Source organism: Macrobrachium nipponense, chromosome 17, assembly GCF_015104395.2.
Source record: "Macrobrachium nipponense isolate FS-2020 chromosome 17, ASM1510439v2, whole genome shotgun sequence".
Lineage (NCBI taxonomy): Eukaryota > Metazoa > Arthropoda > Malacostraca > Decapoda > Palaemonidae > Macrobrachium > Macrobrachium nipponense.
In genome coordinates, this window is record NC_087210.1 from 54,931,706 (window position 1) to 54,948,091 (window position 16,386).

The 16,386-nt window shown below is 43.9% G+C and overlaps 1 protein-coding gene across 2 annotated transcripts in view; it reads left to right on the plus strand.

Moving 5' to 3' along the window:
• The window catches only part of LOC135196241 (uncharacterized), a 240,237-nt gene that overhangs the window by 18,167 nt on the left and 205,684 nt on the right, over nt 1–16,386 (plus strand). For both annotated transcript variants that reach the window (XM_064222919.1, XM_064222920.1), the window contains exon 2: nt 4,824–4,969. In XM_064222919.1, coding sequence (XP_064078989.1) covers nt 4,824–4,969 — 146 coding nt within the window. The remainder of the gene's footprint in view (nt 1–4,823; nt 4,970–16,386) is intronic.

Consider the following 16,386-nt stretch of genomic DNA (forward strand, 5'->3'; position numbering starts at 1 on the left):
ACGCTACGCACCACGCCAACTGTCGCGCCTCTGGTGGCCATCCTTGTCATTAGATGCCAATCTTGGGCTGCAGGGCGGGACATAAGGGGGGATTTCACTGGGCGACACGAACCCTTGCCCAGAAATAGATTTTTCCTACATCAAAATCCCTTTTCTGGGCTCAGCCGTGTCGCTCCGTGAAATTGTACCAGAGAAAACACCAAGCTACTGACATGTAAAACTATTAGTAATTAAAAGATAACCAACAAAGGGTGCCAATGAAAAACATAGTATCATGAAAATCAATATGATAATAATATATGTATACATATAGTAAATTGTAATCCTTAATTTAAAGGTAATAGACTTAAATTTAAGACATGATAGGAAATAAACCAACAATTTGAATACAATATAGTTTGAAAAAGGCACCTATAAATGAATATTATGTACATATCACATAAATCTGCCCAGTATTAAAAATATGTTACTGGGATGAGGTAGACTGATAATGAGGCTGGTAGGAAGGAGTAAAGGAGGAGACAAGGTAACTACTGCAAACTACTTCCGACCGTAGCAGGGGAAACGTGCTGAAGGAACCTATTTCATGGAGCGACACGGCTGAGCCCAGAAATTATATTTGTTTTGTTTTACTATTTATAGAGTAATATATATAAATTCCCCTTTTATACTATCAAAGCATATGTTTTACCAGTGAAAGTAACACTTGCTCTAAATAAATGCTTAGTCTTTCTGTTTGCCGAATCATACTGTTTCATTTACTGAAATATTTTTATACCTCTATATCTAAATATATAGTAATTTGAAGAATAAATCTCTCATATCAGGACTCTTGATGAAAAGATCAAGCAGCTGGAATAATTTGGTAATTCTCTCTCTCTCTCTCTCTCTCTCTCTCTCTCTCTCTCTCTCTCTCTCTCTCTCTCTCTCAGTGTAATGTAAGATGTACCTGAAATGATATTACTGTAAAGTTTTTTATGATAAAGCATGTTGTACAATATTTAAAATATTTAGTAATTATTTTTATTTTATTTTCTAGTCTGCTTTTATGTACTGGAAAATAAAATGAAAATAAGCAGTAAATATGTTTTAAATATTGGACAGTATGCTCTACCATCAAAAATCTTTATAGCAATATTATTTCAAATACATCTTACATTACCCTTAGAGAGAGAGAGAGAGAGAGAGAATCAGACACCTGGTATACTCAGTATGGGGCCCAACCTGGAATAAGCATAATAGATGCACAACTTTATTATAAGTATGCTGTCAATAATTTTTATCATTAAAATCAGTATTTAGTCACATACAGTAATACCTTGAGATACGAGTATAATTCGTTCCTGGACCGAGCTTGTAAGTCAATTTGCTCGTATCTCAATTCAATTTTTTTGTACATGCAACTTACCCGGCAGATATATACTTAGCTATAGACTCCGTCGTCCATAGCTAAGTATATATCTGCCAGGTAAGTATGTATAAAACTTTATTGTATCTTAACAATATCATTTTCCATATGAAATAACTGACAAAAATTTAATCAGTTCTGGCCCTCTAAAAACACCCAAATCAATGATAATAATGGAAAAAACATGTTTTTAATTGCTATACTGTACAGTTGAACCTAGACATACAAAAGTTCCAACTTACGAAAAATTCAAGTTACGAAAGCAAATACAAAGATTTTTTGCTTCTGCATATGAAAATAATTCAGGTTACAAAAGGGTGTTACTGTAAAGTCCCGAGATTCGCCCAGACCACCGAGAACAATTTTAAAACTCGCGCACCGCCAACTGAGTAGACTCACCACCATCCTCCCGCTCTCCCATTGGTTCCTGATGCTAGTCACCGCCATAAGATCCTGCTCTCCTATTGGTCAGCATCCTGCCTCTATGCAAAGGCGTTCCTTGACCTTTTTTTGGGGGGCAGTGTTATTGTAAACACTGGAATTCGTTCATTCACATATGCGTATTTCGTTTGTTAACGTAAATTCGTGTTAGTGATTTCGCTTCGTTGTACTGTAAGTTACTTTATCGTGTTGTGTGTGAACTTAATTACTTACGTTTTTAGCCATGGGTCCCAAGAATGTTGCTGAAGTTCACGGAAAAAAGAGGATGCTTTCTATGGAGAATGAAGATGGAGATAATCAAGAAGAGTTAATGTTTTCTGCCATTTGTTAATGTTTCGTAAAGTTTATGTTAATGTTTTCTGCCTTTTTTAATGTGTTTCGTAAAATTAAGTGTTCATGTTTTCTACCATTGTCCTCCTCCTCTGTCTTCACTTTCGGAGATCGCCTCACTCGAAAGGTAAGGTTCCACATATTACTACATACATATGTACTTACAGTACTTCTTGTACCATGTACACTAATAGTACACTTTATTTACAGGTATGTTGTACATAGTAGTATATATGTAGTTTAAGTTAGGTACTGAATGGTACAAATTGTTGTATTTTATTGTTTATTGGTCAATTTAGCATTATTATAAAATTTACTGGGGTGTTTTTGTAGTGCTTGGAATGAATTAGGCAATTTACATGTAAAATGTGGTTCAAGATACTAAAAAATCAGGTTACGAATGCCGTTTCGGAACGGATGAATTTCGTATATTGAGGTACTACTGTATAGACATACTGTACACACACACACACAAAATGATATAATAAATGATTAATGTGATATGAAATAAAATGTCATTTATTATGAGTTCTTACCGTCAAGACAGACGATAGCAGCTAACGGCAGTGTTTGCAGAGGAGGAGGGAGGGAGAGAGAGTTGGACAGTATTTAATACTGTTCCTATATGTTTGTCCGTAACTTAGACATGATAGTTAAGCCTTTGGAAGCCTTTGTGCTCTTGATAGCATCCTTCCACGCTCATGTTTCTCGATAACTTCATGCTTCATCGCCAACCTTACCACTCGCTTTCTTAGGACCCATCACTTATTACAAAGAATGTTCACAAATACAGTAAAAATCACATAAATTACGCAAACACAGCATAGGAGATGCATGGGAGATGTGTACGGAAGTCGACGACCACGTGAACTGAAGGAATGAAGCAGTCTTAGAGCACTCCCAAGCACTCAGCCATCTAGCGTTAGCATCTGTAAGCATGCTCGTATCTCAATATTGTGCTCATATCTCAATGCAAAATTTTACTCAGAGGCTGGCTCGTATCTTGGAATGCTTGTATGTCGAGGTATTACTGTACTACACAATATAAAAAAATACAGTATAATTAGTGAATAGTAATTAGTTGCCTTACAGAAAAATTTTAATTAGCGCGTAATAATTATAGAGATATAGTCAGTAGAAAAAATCTGCAAATTAGTAAAAGTTCCCCATGGAAAAGTGAATTATGTAATGTGTTCCACAAAAATCCACGACAAAGTGGACTGCAGAAATGTGACACGTGTAAGACCGGGGAGCCACTGTACCTCAGGTGATGACTGCCCACGGTCTTCCTCTCCTGTTGCCTCTTCTAGCATGACAGGTAGAAGTGCTCTTTCTCCTTACCTTTCTTGTGACCCTCTCGGTTGATTGGGAGGTGCGAGGCGGACAGAGAGAACTCTGAGAGAATCCTTTGTCTTGAGATATGTAGTATTCATTAAGCCCAGTAAAATAACATTTTACAGGGACCTCTCCCCAAAGACTATGTTACATGTGTCTTTTGCATCAGTAAGAAAGGTAAGTGAGATCCATGTAATCTCAAGTGTTTCATTTCAGAATCTGGCAGCTGGAAGAACTTAGACTATGGGTCCGTTGCCTAGATTTAAGCAACTTCCTTTCCTTGCCAGGTTGCTTCCCAATTCATTAATCCTGCCTTGCCATTGGTAGCAGGAAGAGAAGCAGATTGTCTATTGCCCAGTCAGGGTTGTACAAAGATACTTGAGAAGGAAAAAAAATTGTGGCAAACAAAGTTAATGATTGTTTTTAATATCAAATGCATCAAAGATTGGAGTTGGTGAGAACACAATTTTATTTTAGTTAAAAAGGTGATTTGGATTGCATCCAAAGTTAGACTTATTAGTCATGAGCTAAGGGTTTATTCAGCATTCTTAGCCTTTAGAGGAATATAGATGAAGAAGTTCCTTAAATTTTGCTTCTTAGAGTTTTCCAGTGACTTTAGTTAAGGTTTACTAAAGACAAAAATCTGGATTTTTACTCTGTTAGACCTTGTGGTATCTTTGTCATTGGGCCAACTAGTACGTATTACCTTCTGAATGGAGAACAACCCTTCTCAGTCTCCTTCCTTGTCTTTATTACTATACCGTATTAGTGTAGTAGTTCATGGGGTTATGTGGATATGTGCCACCATGCTCAGTTAATGGGGTAAAGTGTATCAAAATGTTTGCTAAGTTGTGAGAGACAAACTACGTACAAACCACATCCTTGCTAACAAGGAACCGGACAAACTTAATAACCCCTTGTTCACCTCGAGAAGTATGGTTTCTTGATCATGTTCACACAATAGTTTGACTCACTAGCACCCTAATTGCAAAAGTTGATTATCTACAAGAGTCCTATCTCACTTCAGGGCTCCTTTAGTCTTGTGGCAAGTCCAGATAAGTCAGGAATGATTGACAATGTGGAGGTGGGTACTCTTATGTGTGGCTAATGGGGTAATGTTTCTTTTCACTACACTGTGTCTTGTATTGATGTGTTGTATTTATTAATTTTTATTGTTCTACGAATTTTTGTTTTTTACATTTTTATAATAACTACTACCTTGAATATTCAGTGTAACACTAGCAAAGAAGTTATACTGTACTGCATTTTTATTCATTCATTAATGATCCATTTAATCTTTTATTTACAGATGAACTTGAGTCATTTACTTTATGCAGCCATGGTAAAGAGGAAGGTAGTTTAATTATTAGACCATGGGGTGCAATTTTATTGAAAGTTGGTCACAAATTGGAAAAAGATGGTTCACAGGCTAGTCAGTCTATTCATAATTGCAAGGTTAGTAACTATAACTGTTAAGTCATGTTCATGTTTTGTATTTTTAATAAAAAAAAATTTTGGGATGCAGTTAATTTAGTTGAACTATAATGACTACTTAATGTGACTGTGATACAGATTATTCTTTATTTTGTCATTTGTATGTAACTACTATTTTTATTATGTATCTACAGTGATATTTCACTCAAGCAAACATTATTGAAAGTGATTGATTCTCATATTTGGGAAATGAATCTTACCTCTACTTTATATAGCTTTGTTCATACACGGAAGAAACCCTTGGTCTTAACAATAGGATAATCTCTTGCACCAGCTGGAAACCAGTTAAAAACAATCAGAGATTGTAAAGCAAGGCATCTGTCATCTGTGGCATCTGGCAACTCATACATTTACGAGGTGAAAGCTGGCCACTGACCAGGCATAGAATTTCGTGACATGTCAGTCTTTCTTTTATCCCCTTGGAGACTAGTCGCTTGCGCTCTCCTTCCCAAGCTGGTTACTTTATTTGCCCGTGATTTCTTTGTTTCAGTGTGTGTGTGTGTGTGTGTGCCTTGTTTGATTGTCATGGAGTCCTCCAATTCTTGGCTTTGTCAACGCATGTGACCAGGCATTCAGGGATTTCTGTTCTCCAGGTTTTTGGCTGCTACTATTACAGACCCCATACTACATGCAGTAGGTGCCAATCTAGTTTTTGTACTATTATTAATACTTGCCCAGAATGTCATATCTGGCCTGTCACAGTGGAACGTGTTCTAGAAGAAGAGGGAGCATCGCAGAGTATCTACTTGTCCTTCTTGAGAGGGTTTTTCGCCTTCTCATTTGGACAGTTTTACATCCTCTTCGTCCAAAAGTGTTCCCTTTTTGTTGTTGTGTCGCTGTCTCCTTCCTTTTTTTCCATCGATTGGTCGTTGGAAGTATCAGGAATTTCACAGAATGAGATTATGTTTAACATAACCCCCTCTCCTGCAGAATATAATGTGCTCCCTGAGAGGGAGAAGGCTACGCATTCTGCTTCCTTTGTTTCTATTTCAGATTCTGAATCAAACAATAAGGCAGCTGTTTGGGCATCTCTAGGCTTATGGGGTGCTCAATCATTGGCTGGCCTACTCTCGCATTTCTTGGCTGCTCGTCACCCCTCTCCCGCCCCCTAGGCAGTTCCTCCACCTCGAAGCCTACACCACTTGCTTACTGGGTCGCCCCTTATCGCTCCGCCAGTGAGGCCATCAACCAGTGCTGCCAGTCAAGATGTCGTGATGTCAGCTGTGGTGGTGTCTCTGCCTCCTATTGTTGTTATGTCATCTCCATCTTCCTCTATGATGTCATCACAACCTCTTGCTCAGCCATTGGAGATGTTTCAAGCTATGGTTGAGAGGCTTACTTTGTTTTTCGAGAGAGGTATCCTGCTCTCTCTGCCAAGAAGCGTAGTAGGAGTGCTTCTTCCTCACTTCCTTCTAGCAAGAGATGTCATAGAGGGAGAAAGCACTCTCCTCCTCCATCTCCCTCTGCTTCTTCATCTCCTCCTCCTCCTTGCCCTCGAGTCAAACATTGGAGAATTCTTGACTTTGTGGTGTTGTCTTACGTGATTGATAGGAGTGCTTTGCTGACTTCTGTACAAGGACGTGTCTCTCCCTTACACATACATAAGTTGCCCTGGAAGTGATAGTCCATCTCAACCATCACTGTCTCCTGTACCTGTTTCAGTCCATCGTAAGATGACAAGGATTCTTCTCTCTGCAAACGATTTGAGGTTGACTGTCACGAACGTAAGGCAACTCTGGTCTGTGGACGTGTTCTCATTCGCCTTCCAGAGACTGTAACCTTAGAGATCAGTCCCCGTCTGGACATTCACTTGTACATACTAGTTTGTTGTCGCACGAACTTGTGCTGGAGCCGTCTCAGCTGTGTATGTGCATCTTCTAGAGTTAAAGACTTTCAGGATCAGTCTCCTTCAGGACGTTTGCTTCAGCATCGTTCTCTGTCTTGGGACTGTGCTCATGTGTTGCCGCAAGACCATACTTGACTCGTCACAAGTTCATATACGTGATTCATCCTGCGAATGTGTACGTGGTTCCTTGCATGAGAGCATACACGGTTTGGCTTGAGACCACATACGTGTTTCTTTGCTTGACTGTGTTCTGGAGCCCTGTGTTTCAGGATCTTCAGTAGTTCGGGACCCCACTCTTAACTAGTGGAAGGCATGATGCACGGCTTCCTAGGGAAGCCTTTCCAGTGCTGTTATGGAAGGATGAGGATCCTTCCAAGCCTTTTTTTTTTTTTTGCATCGTTGGTCTCCTTTGCCAAAACCGGAGGAAAGAGAGACCCAGGAGTTTCTGTCTTTTTTTTTAGAGTTTATTAATCTCATTAATGAGTTTAATAATCTTGGGGGTAGAAAGCAGACTCAGTCTTCTATGGCCCCGATGGGTATAGAGGCCTTGCTAGGTCCAAGGCAAGCTACTAGGGCCTTGTTTGAGCTTCCCCTGTCAGGGCATGCTCAGTCTCTTGCAGTGTGTTAACGCCTTGGTTTCGGACTGGGATGGCTCTCTGCACTCCAATAGGTCTGCAAAATTCCTTCCTCCTCCTCTCATATGGCATAGGAAATATTATTCCACCAATGTGCCACAGGTGTTTGGAGTGTGGAGGACAAGCTGCTTCACGTCAACATTTTGGAGTTGAAAGCAGCTTTCCTAGGTCTGTGGGAGGTCCACGAGAGGGTAGAGGATCATTCCATCATGCTGGTATCAGACAACACCACGGTGGTCGCCTATGTGAACAAACTTTTTTTCATCAGCTCCATTCTTTGACAGTTGAGATGCACCAGGGGGCGATCAGCAAGTTGGAGGAGCTTGCTGCCAGGTACATTCCAGGCAAGAGGGATGTGGTGACCGACAAGCTGAGTTGTCAGAACCAAGTCCTTGGCACAGAGTGGTCTCTACATGAGGATGTGGTGGACAGGCTTTTTCACATTTGGGGAAGCCTGTGCTAGACCTTTTTCCTACTCGCTTCAACAGGAAACTGGAGATTTACTCTTCAGTGGTCTCGGATCCTCTTGCTCTAGCAGTGGACGCTTTGCGGCATCCTTGGGACAATCTCAAGGTGTACTCCTTGCCTTTGTTCTCCTGATCGTCAAGTTCTGAACAGAGTAATGATTTTCGAAAATTTTCGAAATCTCAGGATGACCTTGGTGTTATCTCTGTGGCTTCAAGTGAAGTGGTTCTTGGACCTTCTGTCTCTTCAGGCAGAAGTTCCAAGAGAAATTCTCTCATGGCAATAGCTCCTTTGCCAACCTCATGTGGAAAGGTTTCACCATCAGTAGAGTCCCTGTCTCTTTACAGCTGGACACTACGTATCAAGTATTTCCCCCAAGCGAGAGATTTTTCTAGAAAGGCTGCAGGCCAGATGTCCGGCTATCTCAGGAAATCTTTGTCAGCATTTTACTAGGGGAAATGGACAGTCTACTGTGATTGGTGTCATCAACAGGGTTTCTCTTCACTCAGAGCTTCTTTTCAGTGGATAGCGGATTTCCTGATCTTCCGCAGGGTTGAGAAAGGTCTTTCCATTTCAGCTGTCAGAGCGGCCTTGGACTTGGTTTTGTGCCTGAGAGACACTGACATATCTTCAGCATGGGAAATCTCCTTGTTGTTAAGTAGTTTTCAACAGTCCTGTTCACCAAGAGAACTCAAGCCTCCTATGTTGCATCTTCTCGTCCTGAGAAGTCTCACTCGAGCTCCATTCGAGCCCCTGCGTCGGTCACCAGACAGGGATCTGACTCTAAAGACAGTTTCCCTGTTGGCCGTGGTTTCTTTGAAAAGAGTTGGGAAGCTTCGTGACCTAAGTTATGATGTTCAACACACCAGGGGTAGGTGGTCTGTGTCCTTTGAATTTGTCCCAGAATTCGTGGCTAAGACCCTGAATCCCTTAGTGCATGATGACAGATTAGCCTCATTTTCTATTCCCTCACTGAATAATTTTGTGGACAATAATCTACAGGAGCTCTTGCTTTGTCATATCATAGCAGTGGAATGCTATCTAAAGAGGACTTGTCACCTAAAGGATGTTGCACACAGGTCCTTGGACACTTTCTTTGGGTGTAGTGGGTGGTGGCTGCCCAACAAATTGTGTAATGCACCCAGTGCCCCAGATGGGACAATATGTATCTTACCTAAGATGATTGTGTGGAAGAGAGAATGAGTGGGTTGGCTGGCCTCTTTCTTTCTCTTTTCTTCCTTTCTTCTTTCTATGGGCAGGTCAAAGAATAGACACATCATATGCTGGTGGTTTTGTATTGTTACTATACAATTGACAAATCTGCTATTCAGTAGCAAGTGCTCCTCTCTCTGGTAAGGGGAGTGAGGAGTGATGACCCCTGTGGTTTACATGGTTAGTTTTCTTTATCTTCCTGGCCCCATGATCCCAACTCCTTGATGAGGGGGGGGCTTAGGGATCCTCTGCAGAGAGAGTATGCCCCTTTATGCCTACACTCTCCGCTGTGGATTCAACTGAACATTGGGACCTATAACTCCTTTACTACTCCTCTAAATTTTCCCCCTCCCCTTCTTCTTCTTTCTTTGACAACCTTGGTATGGTTTGGGACTATTGAATTGACTGCTCTTTTAACTAGAGTACCTGACGTGGTGGTGCAAGGGGAAATTTTTATGAATAGAACTTACCTGGCAGTTATATATATATATAGCTATAGTCTATCGGTTCGGCAGATTTTTCAAAACTCGCGGCAACCACCAAGTGGTAGGTGTCCGGTTAGGTGGTTAACAACCCTTACAGGGTGGTACTTGGAACCATTCCCATTTTCTATTCCTCAGATCATCTCTGCCGGTTGGACTGTCAACATCGTTGTTAGTCCTCCGTCGGGTTTTTCGCTCGCTTCCCTGTGTCGCTGTTTTTCTACTGAATTGGTGACGTATTCTGTGGATGGCAATCGCTTTGGCTTTATTTTGGTTTATTCTTTGGATGATTCTTTGATTTGAGATGTCTCAGAAACAGTTTCGAGTGTGTGTGAATGAGGAGTGTAAGGTGAGATTGCCGAAGGCTTCGGTCGATCCTCACACTGTTTGTTTGGGGTGTAGGGGTTTTGAATGTGCCTAGGATAAAAGATGTAAAGAATGCGAGGGTTTGGATGAGAAACAATGGTTGGATATGAAACGCTATGTGCGTAGATTGGAATTAGATAAAGTCAGGAGGGCTTCTAAATCTAAATCTAAGTCTAGGTCTGGAAGTGAAGCTAGTGTAGACCTTTCCATTCCCTTAACCCCTGTATTATTAGAACCTGCTCCTGAGGTAGTAGCTCCTTCTCCTGTAGCAGGACCTGTAGCTACTTTGGATGACCCTCAGTACGTCAAGATGGCGGCTGAGATGCAAATTCTTAAGGAGCAACTTGCAGCCTTAAAACAAGGTAAGAGTGAAGGTGAAATAAGTGATAGTGCTTGTGAAAGTGCAGTGGAGGTGGCGACTGATCGATCCTGTCATGCCCCTAGAGTGCTTGTGAAAGTGCAGTGGAGGTGGCGACTGATCGATCCTGTCATGCCCCTAGGTCTAGACCTCTACCAAGCTCCCAGGACCAAGGGAGAAGGTACGTCGATGACCGTAAGGGGGTGAGAGGAACTGATCCTCGGTCAGCCGTCGCCTCAAGCAGTCCTGTTGCTTTTTCCCAGGCTGCTTATGACCGCCACAGAAAAGGCGTGTCGGAAGTGGTAGCGTCTTCTCCGAGCCCCTCTCCTCGACGCAGATGGCAGTTTGAGGAATCGAGACCGCTCAAGAGGAGTTGGAAGCAACGTCCTGATCTGACGCGGTTTCGTTCGCCCCATTCTAGTAGATGGAGTAGCCCGGAACCGTTTCTGTCTGATGGTGGCTTGGACGCATCGCCTGCGAAAAGAACGAGAACTAGAGAGGATGATTCTCCGCAGGACGCATGGAGACATGAGAGATCTCCTCTTCCTTCAGGCTATGGGGAATTCTCTAGAGAACCTTCTCCTTCCTCCAGCATACCTCGACGCCCGTCTTCTTCGGAACCGCAGGACCCAGCAACGGTAGCGAGATCGTTCATGGCGGTCATGCAAGAGCAGTTGACTTCGCTAGTAGAAGCTTTTAATCGCCCTCCTCTCCAGTCGGGCAGACGTAAGGATGACAGGCTGCCAGTGAAGAGATCAAGGGAGGAAGCACCGTTTCAAGAAGTTGAACAACTCCGTCCTCGTGATGTCAGGAGGTTACGATACTCTTCTCCTGCTAAACCTTCCCTCGATTCTCTACGCCATGTTAAATCTAGCTCTCGTCGCCTCTCCTCTCCTTCACCTAGACGATGAGATACGGACTTGGTAACTCGTCACAACGACACCATCAGGTCTCCTCGCCAGGAGAAAAGCAGCGCTCGTTCCCGACAGTCTGTCGCTCAACAGCACATATTCAAAGTGGGTCGGCAGGACGCATGCAGCGCTCACGAACAAGACGCATACAGCGCTCGCGGACAGGACGCATCCGTGGTTGTACGTCAGGACGCATCCAGTACTCGTCTTCAGGACGTATCCAGCACTCGTCATCAGGACGCAACCAGCTCTCGGCGACAGGACGCATCCAGCTCTCGACGCCAGGGCGCAGCCAGCCCTCGGCGCCAGGACCCATGCATCTTGCGACGAAAGGACTCTCACAGTGCGCTAGCAAAGAACGTATCCAACTCTTGAAGGAAGGACGTATCCAGCTCCCGATGTCGGGAAACATATAGCGCTCGAGGCAAAGATGCAGCAAGGGATCGGCCTCAGGATGTACCAGCCGTTCGGCGCCAAGACACTTTGGACTCTCGACGTCAGGACGCTTCCAGTTCACGACGCAAGGACGCATCTGACGTTCAGGAATTTTCGCCTGACACAGGTGTTCATCAGCAAGGCTTTGATGAAGGTACACACGACAGTTCGGATCAACAAGGACCTTCCGACTTTGTTCCTTCTACCCATAAGGATAAGGAGATAGAAGGAAGTCTGGAATTAGATGAAATTTCAGAGGATGAGGATAAACCTTCCAACGCGGCTGCAGACTATAAAGTGCTTTCTCGCTCCCTCCTTGAGCTGTTTGGAGAGGAACTTAAACTAGCGGCTCCCAGTTCTCCTCAGTCGCAGTTCGTTAGAAGGAAGTCGCAAAAACAGTCAGCCTTCATCAAGATGAAGTTGTCTATTTCGGCGAAGAAGGCGATGGCAAGAATAGGAGACTGGTTGAAGGAACGGAGACAAGCAGTGAAAACCACCTTTTCCTTTCCTCCGGCTAAGCTGGCGTCTAAGGCGGGAATGTGGTACGAGACTGGAGAAGCTCTTGGCCTGGGAGTACCTGCCTCCTCTCAGGGGGACTTCTCCGGTATTGTAGATTCCTCAAGGAGACATGCCCTCAATTCAGCGAAAGTGATGTGGTCCATGACGGAGTTAGACCACTTCGTTAAAGGTATATTTCGATCATTTGAAGTATTCAGCTTCTTGGACTGGGCCCTGGGAGTGCTAGCCAGGAAAGCAGAACACATACAGGCCACAGAAATGGAGGAGTTAACTAGCATTATGGCCTGTATGGATAAGGCACTGAGGGATGGAGCGAACGAGATGGCTTCCCTGTTTACGGCGGGGATTTTGAAGAAAAGAGCGCTGTTATGCTCCTTCACCACCAAAGGAGTTACGATCGCGCAGAAGGTGGAACTCCTTTATGCCCCTCTCTCAGAACATCTTTTTCCGCAAGATCTGGTTAGGGATATTACTCTTTCTCTAACTCAGAAGGCCACTCAAGATCTTCTAACTCGCTCCGTAAGAAAGGGTCTTCCGGGCAGTCAGGCATCAGCAAAGAAAGAAGAAAAGAAGGTTTTGCAGCCCTTTCGAGGTAGGGCTCCGACCAGGACGGATTTCAGAGGAAGAAGACAGGAGACAGGCGGACGAACAAGCAGGAGATCGTTTAGATCCCGGGCTAGGAAATGAGTTACAAGTCCTCCAGTCAGCAGTAGGAGCAAGACTGTCAAGTTTTTGGCAGACTTGGAAAAGGAGGGGGGCGGACACCTGGTCCCTCTCTGTCGTAAGGGAAGGTTACAAGATCCCTTTCTTGAAAAGCCACTCTTTCGAGAACACCAAGAGCCTTAGTGGCTCAATACTCGGACGCTACGAAACAAGAGGCTCTCCTAGATCTAGTAGACCAGATGCTAGGAAAGGGAGCCATAGAACCTGTACTGGAACTAGAATCACGAGGCTTTTACAATCGCCTGTTTCTAGTACCCAAGAACTCGGGGGGATGGAGACCCGTTCTAGATGTCAGCGCACTGAACGTCTTTGTAGAGAAGACAAAATTTACTATGGAAACGACGCAGTCTGTGCTGGCAGCAGTTCGTCCAGGGGACTGGATGGTGTCCCTGGATTTGCAAGACGCCTATTTTCATATCCCCATCCACCCGACTTCAAGGAAATTCTTAAGATTCGTGGTTCAGAACAGGTGTTTCCAGTTCAGAGCCCTTTGTTTCGGCCTCAGTACAGCCCTTCAAGTCTTCACCAGGGTAATGTTGAACGTAGCGGCTTGGCTTCATCAAGAAGGGATAAGGGTATCCTTATACCTAGACGACTGGCTGATAAGGTCACAATCAAAGAACAAGTGTCTGGAGGACTTATGAAAGACGTTTCTGATGACCCAGGAACTGGGACTCATCATCAACAAGGAGAAGTCCCAGACCGAACCAAGTCAGACAATTCTCTATTTGGGGATAGTTCTGGACTCAGCTCGTTTTCGGGCTTTTCCCTCTCAAGAGAGGCAGAACAAGTGCCTCGAGAAAGTACAGCAATTCCTAGGGAGAGAGAAGTGCTTGGCAAAGGAGTGGATGAGTTTGCTGGGCACCCTCTCCTCGCTCGAGCAGTTTGTCTCCCAGGGAAGGTTGCACCTCAGACCTCTGCAACACTTCCTTTCAAGAGTATGGGACAGGAGAAATCAGGAGGACTCCTTTTCTTTTCTCATTTCAGCAGACGTCAAAAGGCAGTTGAGTTGGTGGCTGGATCCCGCAAAATTGAGGGGAGGAATATCCCTATACAAGAAGAACCCAGACCTAGTGTTGTTCTCAGACGCTTCGGAGTCAGGTTGGGGAGCAACACTGGGGAACAAGGAAGCATCGGGCTCTTGGGAAGGGCAACAGAAAGGATGGTACATCAACAAGAAAGAATTGATGGCCATCCTATTAGGTTTAAAAGCCTTCAAAGAGGTAGTCTCGGGGAAGGTAGTAGAGGTCAACTCGGACAACACCACAACCCTGGCGTACATAAGAAAGCAAGGAGGAACTCATTCTCTGTCCCTATACGAAGCAGCAAGGCAACTCCTTCTATGGACGAAGGAGAATGGAATAAATCTGTTAACGAGATTTGTACAGGGACAGAAGAATGTGAGGGCAGACATGCTCAGCAGGAAAGGGCAAGTTCTTCCAACAGAGTGGACCCTCGATCTGCAAGTTTGCCAGGAACTGTGGAAGTTATGGGGGAGGCCATCGATAGATCTCTTCGCCTCCAGCAAGAACAAGAGAATCCCCAACTACTGCTCCCTGGTACCGGACAAGGAAGCAATAGCAGTGGACGCCTTCTTGATGGACTGGACAGGGATGGATACTTATGCGTTTCCCCCGTTCAAGATCATCAATCTGGTCATCAAGAAGTTCGCCCTTCTCGAAACAGGGAGAATGACCCTGATAGCACCTTTTTGGCCAGCAAGAGAATGGTTCACAGAGATAGTGGAGATGCTAGTGGACTTTCCAAGAAGCCTTCCTCCAAGTCCAAAGCTTCTCAAACAGCCCCACTTCGAGAGGTATCATCAAAACCCCCTCGCTCTACAGCTGACTGCATTCAGACTATCGAGAAGCTTGTCAGAGCGAAAGGCTTTTCTGAGCAAGCGGCTAGAGCTATCGCAAGAGCGAGGAGGATATCTTCACAGAGAGTATACCAATCGAAGTGGGAAATTTTTAGATCTTGGTGTAAACGACACAGTGTCCTCAACCACTACCTCTGTGAGTCAGATTGCTGATTTTCTTCTATTCCTCAGACAGGAATCTAAGCTGGCCATATCCACGATAAAAGGATACAAAAGTATGCTTTCAACAGTCTTTAAGCATAGAGGCATCAACCTATCACTAAATACGGATTTGAAGGATCTCTTGAAGTTGTTTGAAACGACTAAACACACAGTAAGACCCCCGGCTTGGAATTTGGATGTGGTTTTGAAGTTCTTATGTGGTAGGAAGTTCGAACCCATCTCGCAATCGACCCTTAGAGATTTAACTAAGAAGACGTTATTTCTGATGGCTCTCGCCACAGCAAAAAGGGTCAGTGAGATTCAGGCGATGGAGAAGCACGTAGGCTTCACTCAGGACGGAGCTGTATGTTCCTTAAGGCTTGACTTCCTCGCTAAGAATGAGAACCCATCCAAACCCTGGCCGAGGACGTTTGAGGTTCCTAACCTCACAAACTTGGTGGGTCAAGAGGAGGAGAGACTCCTCTGCCCAGTTAGAGCTCTCAGAACATATTTGTCACGAACCAAGAGTTTAAGAGGACCTTCCAGTGCTTTATGGTGTTCCGTTAAAGATCCTCAAAGGCCCCTCTCGAAGAATGCATTGTCATTCTTCTTGAGGGAAACAATTAGAGAAGCTCACCTCTTATGTGAGGAGGAGAACTTCGGTCTCTTAAAAGTGAAGGCCCATGAGGTGAGGGCTATTTCTACGTCTTTGGCATACCAGAAGAACATGTCAGTTAGACAAATAATGGACTCGACATTTTGGAGGAGCGACTCTGTATTCGCTTCTCATTATCTCAGAGAGGTAAGAGTAGACTACGAGAAGTGTTACTCTTTGGGTCCATACGTAGCTACGTCTTCGTTATTGGGCGAAGGAGTTACTACCTCCCCTCAACCTTAACTTTAGTTTGACATACCTTTATTGGGGTTTGTGTTTTTATGGTTGTCTGAGGAGTGGCCTGGTTGAGATGGCACCCTCAGTCTAGCTAGATAGATAAAATATCTAGTCTGCAAGGTTAGGTGGTTAGGTTGAGTAAGGTTGCAGTTAATTAAAAGGGGAATAGGTAGTGCAGAAGTCTAGTCACGTTGTTGGTCTCGCCCCGTTTGACAGACTCTATTGAGTGGTTTCAGCATAGCAGGTCTCATCCTGGCTGGCGCTCCTAAGGGAAAGCGACTCAAGAGGCAGGAACTTTTGAAGTCAGCTACCTTAGCAGGTAAGGAATCAAGGTTATAACCTACAACTTTTAGTTGTTTCCCAACGATGTTAGCGGTCTTTCACCCACCTCCAAATGTGTGAATCAGCTATATATATATAACTGCCAGGTAAGTTCTATTCATAAAAATGAAGTTTTAATGTATGACACTTACCTGGCAGGTATATATATAGCTATATTCTCTGTTCCACCTGG